The sequence below is a fragment of the Acomys minous genome (assembly GCF_964271855.1).
Source record: "Acomys minous genome assembly, chromosome: 2".
In the NCBI taxonomy this organism is placed as follows: domain Eukaryota; kingdom Metazoa; phylum Chordata; class Mammalia; order Rodentia; family Muridae; genus Acomys; species Acomys minous.
The window spans coordinates 45,497,101-45,505,333 of NC_140484.1; the positions used below are offsets into that span (position 1 = coordinate 45,497,101).

At 35.4% G+C, this 8,233-nt stretch overlaps 1 protein-coding gene across 1 annotated transcript; it reads right to left on the reverse strand.

Moving 5' to 3' along the window:
• Positions 1-1,960: 1,960 nt before the first annotated feature.
• On the reverse strand, positions 1,961-2,911 carry LOC311609376 (olfactory receptor 10W1-like; the record flags this gene model as incomplete). The annotated part of the gene is made up of 1 exon (XM_084802445.1): positions 1,961-2,911. One exon carries the CDS (start codon positions 2,909-2,911, stop codon positions 1,961-1,963), a length of 951 nt encoding a protein of 316 aa, XP_084658571.1.
• Positions 2,912-8,233: the final 5,322 nt, after the last annotated feature.

Below are 8,233 nucleotides of genomic sequence, written 5' to 3' on the forward strand. Positions count from 1 at the left end.
GCCTTGAGTAGGTCATTCATGGAACCCTCATGTGCTTTTCCTGGGAGATGCAACATGGCTCTTGCCAAAAATGGCTTTTCCCCCTCTGTATTACCTTACGCTTATTTCAGAAATGAAGGATACTTCTTTGGAAAGGTCCATTTTTCATTACAACGGAACATTTTATAAAAACCCATGCTTTACAACCCATCCCCCTTTATAAACAACATTTAGCTAATTTCTTATGCTATAAAAACAAAAATAGAACAATTTCCCAAATTAATTTATTCTTTTGAAACATGTTTTTCTGCCTAACATGATAAGTAGTTCATGGATTTCATGAGGTTCTCTTCACTAATTCGGGGTCAAAACCCCCTCAGATACCAAGTGTGTATATAATCTTATTCCCTTTCAATTGAGTTGTGATTATAAATGCTTTATATAGACTAAATAATTGCAGATTTTTGTAGTTTACATTATGGTCTATGTTATTACCTAAGAGTGGTAGCTCATGTTTATATTCCCAGCCCTTGGGATCCTGAAACAGAAGAATTGCAAGTTTAAAGCCAACCTGAGCTACATAGTGAGACCCTGTCATCAAAATCCAAAACCAAATGAAAACAAAATCCAAACCATATAGTATTAGCTAACGTAAATATATAAATATACTTTGTGATCTACATAATGAATACTCTTTCTAAATACAAGGGAAACATTCAATTGATCAGCTATGGTGTCATGAAACACACCTCAATTCTACAAACTTCAAACTGCTCAAAGTATATGACCATGTAATAAACACCAATCCCTTATCTAAATTACATACACAGCTCTACATAGAAGTTAAAGAAAGAGGAATTACTTTGGAGTCTTTGTCTGTATAGTACTGGATTTAACTGGACATTTTGACAACCTCTTAGATCTGGTATGAAATTACATATCTTTATTATGAAGATATTGTCTATTACTTAGTTAGTAATCTTAGTTATCTGAAAAATTTGGCTACATCATACCTTTCTACTGAAATATTCTTCTAGTATTATGAAAAAATAGTTTTGAAGACTTATTATATATATGTATATATATACACATATATGTGTGTGTTTATAGATGTGTATATTATATGCTGTGTTACTTATACATCTTGAACACTGTAAACATTTAATGATAACACTACAAATACATAGCATTTTAAGATAAATAAAAAACTGAATCACATTCCTTCATGCAAAAATCATTTAAAAACACTTTATTTGAAGATGTACTTTTTTACATATAATACTATAATAAAATACATGAGTCATTTTGTCTGTTTTTAGTTCTTAATGTGCCTCTTTATACAGTTTACATCTCAAGAGATTGACCTCATGATAGAATCACACAGATACGATGCACTCTTGCATCTAGTTGCATTTTACAGTACAAGGCTTAGCAAGAGATGAAAGAGAGGTTGTAGCTCTACCATCTCTCATTTTTCTTTGTGTGATCTTACTGGTTAAAAGATTTGATACTTCAATAAAAGATACTATTCCATCAATAGATTCCATCCTGAATCCATTTTCCTGGGTTTGTGTCAACACTGTACCTTTTCTTACTTTTTAGGTGTCTTAGTGACAATGGTCCCTGCAGTGAGTAATGTTTAAGAGCTTTTATATTCCCTCTTTCCTTCGTGCTGCAGACATTCTTGTTATCTTTTTTCTAAAACTTATGTAATAACCTAGTTTTCCTAATACCTAGATCTATTAGGCCATATACCTGCCACTTACCATTACTTTCTGCTCATGTACTTGCTTATGTCTTTCTTACAAAACACAGTCCTAAAGCAGCACTTAGTAAAGAATGTCAGAATGCATAGGAAAACATTCAGGTACTTTATGTTTATTGTTACTGATCATTTCAACATCAGCAGAGAAAATATACTTTTTTACTAGGACAGGGATTGGCTTTGGGTGGGACTAAACCATATTATATTTGATTGTTCCTATTGTGTAATTTTCTGGGAGAGATAATTTCTGGTAAGAACTCTCACTATAGCCCCTTTCATCTCACTGTTCCTCAGAGTGTAGATGAGAGGGTTGAGGAATGGGGTTCCCAGAGTGTAAACCAGGGAGATGAACTGATCTTGCTTAGGATGGTAGCTGGAACAGGGGCGTAGGTACATGAAGGCACAGCAGCCATACTGCAGCAGCACCACAGTGAGATGAGAGGAGCAGGTGTTGAAGGCCCTGTGACGACCAGCTGCCGAGTGGAGCTTGAGCACAGCAGCTACTATCAAGGCATAGGTAGTAGCAATGAAAAAGAAAGGCACAGCAATGGCCAGTGTGGCTGCCACTAGCACAGAGAGCTCATGGATATGACTTGTTGCACATACAAGGCGCATCACTGGTGGCACATCACAGAAGAAGTGTTCTATTCCCCTGTCCTGACAGAATGGCAGACAAAAGATGAAAACCACCAGCTGTAGGGAAAGGAACAAGCCAATGATCACAGAAGCCATAACCAAGCGAACACAAAGAGTTACAGTCATGATGAGAGGGTACTGCAAGGGATGACAGATGGCAACATATCTATCATAGGCCATGGAAGCTAAGAGGAAGCAATCAGCACTACCAAGTCCAATGAAGAAGACCATCTGAGTGGCACAGCTCAATAGAGTGATGTTCTTCTCTGATTGGAAGGTATTGGCCAGGATGTGGGGTACCACCACTGCAGTGTAGCATAGTTCTATCCCTGAGAGGCTGCCAAGGAAATAGTACATAGGCGTGTGTAGGCGGGCTTCTGTCTGGATGGAGACTACAATAAGGATGTTCCCAGAGATGATCAATGCATAAGCCAGGCTGACTCCAATAAAGTAGAGCATACATAGCTCTAGGCGGTTGGGATAGGCAAGGAACACAAACTCCATCAACACTGAGTAGTTCTTCCAGGTCATTGAATCCACAAATGTTTTCTTTACAGTGGAAAAATATGTGTTAGATAGGTGATATATTTACCTTATAGGCAATGGTTTTACTTCATTAATCAATTCTAGATTTATCTGCAAAATAAAATAGAGTAGATCTTTTGTTTTGTGTTGTTATTAAATTTGTTCACGTACAAACCTACCTGTTAATTTTTACTTGCACTTTAGGGGTGAAAGAATACTAAACAAAAGCGTAAGAAGAAACGGATGGATAAAGGAATGTGTTTTCAGAAGACATACAGCAACAAATTACTTATGTAAACTAATTTGCAAGAATCAAGGAAATATTGAAACAAAAACCATTCAGGAATGGTAGGGAAGAATGGAAGAATTCCATCCATTTATCCACACAAACTGTGTGTATATATATATAGTCTTCTGAGGCATAAAGTCCATGAGGTATGACACCTTTGTATTAGGTTTTATCTTAACATATTAAAAACATGAACATAGCTAATAGAGTTGCAAGAAAAGCTTCTGTGAGTTTGCACAGGACTATAGAAGACCAATGCAGAGAATTTTCACATATTTCCCTCTATTTTACCAGAGAAAATGTGAAATCTAAAGGGGGAAATGGATTTTCCTCAAAAGGCAAAGCAGAACAAAATAACATAAAAATCATTGTTTAAACCACCAAATTTTAATATTGGGCTTTAGTAAATATATTCTTTAAAAAAGAAATCTCTTCTCAACGATTCCTCCTCACCACAAATATTATTTACCGGAAGCCTTGTCAATACCACATGGGTCTTCAGCATAGGTGGATCTCAGTTATTTCTATAGTTAAGAAATGAACTCTGCTTCACTTATGTTCTCTTTGAATTATAGAAACCCTTTAAATAATTTCTCATTTAGCGTTTTGCCTGTTTCATACAGTACCAGAAGGAAGGGTACTGTGTAAGTATGAAACCAATGTTTGTTGGGAATGTTAAGATTTGTTTATTTCTTTAGCTACTCCATGAGCCTGGAGAATATGGATCTTCTCTGAATTTCACTTTCTTTGTTTGAAAAGTGGAGATGATAGCTGTACTTTATGCAAAGCTATTATTTTGAAATTTAATGGTATTGTAATAAAAAAAACTTAAAATCTGACTCTATAATCATCTATAAGTTCAAGGACAAACTCCTGCTTTGTTTATATTTTTATCTTTCTTTAACATCATGGCAAGTGATAAATTATATTATGCATAAGAATACCACATTGAATAGATAAACATGCTTTAAATGTAATTTTATTTTAATTTTTAAGATTATTTCATAACAAATTTTTTCAGGAGCCTTATGAAAAAAAACCTCACATTTTATATTTGAACTCCAGCTTGGAACCAGTTTATTACTTAAGAACATACTATTTTGGTACATAGAATAAACAAACATCTAAGTGCTAGTCTACTACCTCTTGTCTGATGATGGAGGGGTTTAAAGTCCACACAAGAATTATGAAGTCTGATAATGTTATTGAAATCCAGCAAACTTAATATTCATAATAGGGTTGTTAATTAACTATGCACATTGAAATTATGAGAGGTCATGAATTCTTAGTGTTGAAAGAGACTTTAGAAAATATCTAGTGTACTTTTCCTCAGATATTTCAATTCTTAAGAAAGATAGTGGACATCAGGGCATCCTCAATGTACAATATAGGGAAATTTCCAATTCTTGCTTCAGTAATAGGAGATAGGATTATCTGAAATTTCATTCTGTGATTAACTGCAAATGTCACCCATATGACTTCTATCTGCTCTGCCTCTTCTAAACATAGGCACATTTTCTTTACAAAAGCACTTCGGACATTGAATAATGATGCCTTTAGTCTCAAGTATTCTTTCTCATTTATTTTTAGTACTTTCCACACCATGGTTTTGATGTGTGGTACAATGTAAGCACATTCCTCTCCACCTTACTTCTTTAGAAAAAATAGAATAAGTAGGCAAGCCTGATATGAAAATGGTTACCCCTGCACATTCTCAAGACCCAGATAATCTAAATTAGAACATCATTGCTAGCATCTAGTTAGTGTTAGATAAAGGGGGATTATGGATTTGATATACCGAACACCCCAGTTATACTCTTACTTTCCTAACAATAGCATAATCCACTGGGAAGATCATCTCATATAAATTTCCCTTTCCTTGTGTTTAAAGATGTGAAGCTAATACTAACCTAGTAGGGCAGTGTTAATAAATTTTGAGGCAACAAATACTTGGCTTGATGCATGAAACCCATGAAGGTGGATAATGCAGGCTTTCTTATCTCATTTTTATGTATCTGCTGTAGGTGGGATATTAACAATAAATATCCACTTCCCAGAAGAGGATTTGATGAGGTCCCACACGAGGACAAAGCTTCTATTAAACTGTAAACATAACCATATTTAAATATTTCATACATTAACACTTTTTAAAGATTGGTTATTAATATTTTAGTCAAAGTAACTGGACTTTGAAGTGAATTCAGAGAAACACTGAGTTCTGGGCTAAATTATTTCTGACATGCTAGAGTCTATTGATAAAGCCATCACTTTTCTAATAGTATCAGTAGTTTGCAAGTCAAGAGATAGAAGAATATTTCCCTTACCTTCAATGTGAAGAGAAGGGGGATATAATATGTTTGTCTCCTCTGGTGTACCTGCAAAAGACAGGACCTAGAATATGTTGAATGTTTATTCTTGTGAAGCAGCTTGTGAAGACAATGATCTTGGGGAGACTGCTCCTGTGGGATCGAGTCTTGGTAGACCACCCCGAACGAAAGCCACAGAAGAGACCAAATTGCTTTGGGTCCTAGAGTCTTGTCTCATAGTTTCCATTTCCCAGGAGGTAGCTCAGTGACTTCGAATATAGCCCCTTGTTGCTAAATAATTCTGAGGAATTTATTGATTAATCTATTTAAATAAGCATGGGAGTATGTGTGAGAAGTTATAGTGAACTGTCAGTACAACACTAAGCATTGCAAGTGGCATCATTTTCATTCATTGTGTGAAGATGTTTTCAAAAAATGACATGTTGTGAGGAAGAAAATATGCCAATGGGAGATAATAAAATAGGAATTATCAATGAAAACCTTGAAAAATCAAAATAGCATGGAGAGAAAAATAGACTCCCTGAGACAAAAGATTAGTATGAATCTAAAATAAGTGAAAATATATTTGAAAAAAAGATGACGCGTCACTAGAACAAATCACAAAGCTGGAAGACATGCCCTTAAGTGTGTAAGAAGCAAGTCTATGATGAAGGTGATATCTTACATATGTTTAGAAAGCACTTATTGAACTTCTGAGGGTAGAGCAATTCAATTTGTGGGGATGAGAAACATAAAATTTATCTCATGACTTACAAAGCAGTTAGCATATATCCAATGCCATAATATACCCAAGAAAGCCTTTAATTTCTTTCAAAACACCTGGTGGTATATATGTTTCATTTGAAACTTAAATTTTATTTATGAGATTGTAATATAATTAACATTTCCCTCTCCTTTCCTTTCCCCAAACTCCATGTACTTCTTCTTGCTCTCATTCAAATTCATGGCCTTGTTGGTTATAATGTTACCTTTATGCATATTTTCAGAGATAGCCATTTGCTATTCTATACCTAAGTGGTATGCTCTTTCCCAGGGAATACCATTTCTTTCACCCTCAACATTTCTTAGTTGCCCGTGTTCTTTTAAGGTGTAAGATTTAGATTTCTTGTGCTTTCCTCTGTCCTCACCAGCATATCTATTTTCTCTGGTCCAGGGGTATAATTGATATTTAGGAAAATCTAATCCTTAAACATAAAATTCAAGTAAATAATATAAAATATTTGACGTATTTGTGTAATTGTCTATAGTAAGTGTTTAAAACTAGATATGTAAAAAGCTATGCAAAGTTGGGAAAATCAGGTAAAATAATAGTTCACACATACATCACTTTTTGTATCACCCAGGAGCCCAAGTTTTCAGGTAAGCGATAATAGATTTAGCTAATGAGATAAATTAAATGAAATCACAGAGGCTTAAAAGAATAAGGGTTTGTTGCTTTTGCATGCTGTCAAAGGTGGTCTATGTGTTCAATGTAGCCTTACAAAACTTCTATGACTCTTCATAGAACAAGAAAAGCAACTCTTAGACTCATATGAAAACACAAATACTCATAATAGTAAAAATTGATGGGGGTGACAAGAGAAGCAGGGAAGAATCATCAAAATAAAGTATTCATAGAAATCATGTGGTATAATAATTAAGATAAAAAATGCCCAGTTGAAAAAGATAAATAGAACTATGACATAATCCAGCTAGAATACTGCTGTGCACATTCTCAAAGGGGACAAAAAGGAACATAGCACTGAGTGATTGCCATATTCGTTTTTATTATAGCACTATTTACAGTATTTCAGTTATTGACCAAGTGGAAGTCTCCATAATGAATAAATGAATAAAGGGGACATGCTGTATGTGCACAGGCAAATATTTTTCAGGAGTGAAGTTAAGATCATCATGGTAAATGACAATTCAGGTTCAGAAGGACAATTACTATGTGCTTTTCTCATTTTCCTTTCTTTTATTGTGAACTTTTAAAACTTTAAAATAGATTGTTTGTTCATACATTACATCCCAAACACAGTTAATGTCAGCATACATAGGAAAGATTCCCCTCACCTGCCCTCTCCCTCAGATCCACTACCCTTCCAATTTCCTTTTTTTTTTTCATTTTTCTCCTTTATTAATTTATTCTTGTTACATTTCAATCGTTATCCCATCCCTTGTATCCTCCCATTCTTCCCTCCCTCCCATTTTCCCCTTATTCCCCTCCCCTATGACTGTTCCTGAGGGGCATTACCTCCCCCTGTATATGCTCATAGGGTATCAAGTCTCTTCTTGGTGGCTTGTCTCCAAGAGATGATAACCAGACAGAACAAAACAAGATACAATAAAACAAGGCAAAAATCCATCATATTGATTATGGGCAAGGCAACCCAATAAGGGGAAAAGAGTTTCAAGAGGAGGCAAAAGAGTTCCTATTGTTAGAAGTCTCACAAGACCACCAAGTTAAAAGCCACAATGTGTATGTACAGGACATGGTACAGACCCATGCAGGCTCCATGCTTGCCTTTCCATTCACTGAGAGTCCATATAAGCCCTGCTTAGTTGATTTGGTGAGCCATGTTCTCCTGGTGTCTTCCATCCTATCTGACTCTTACAGTGTCAGGCTCTTTATGGGGTACACTGAGTTCCAAAGGGAAGAACCAAACTGCAACCCCCAATTTTGACTCTCTAACCACATATTGGCTGATTGTGGGCCTCTGCACACATTCC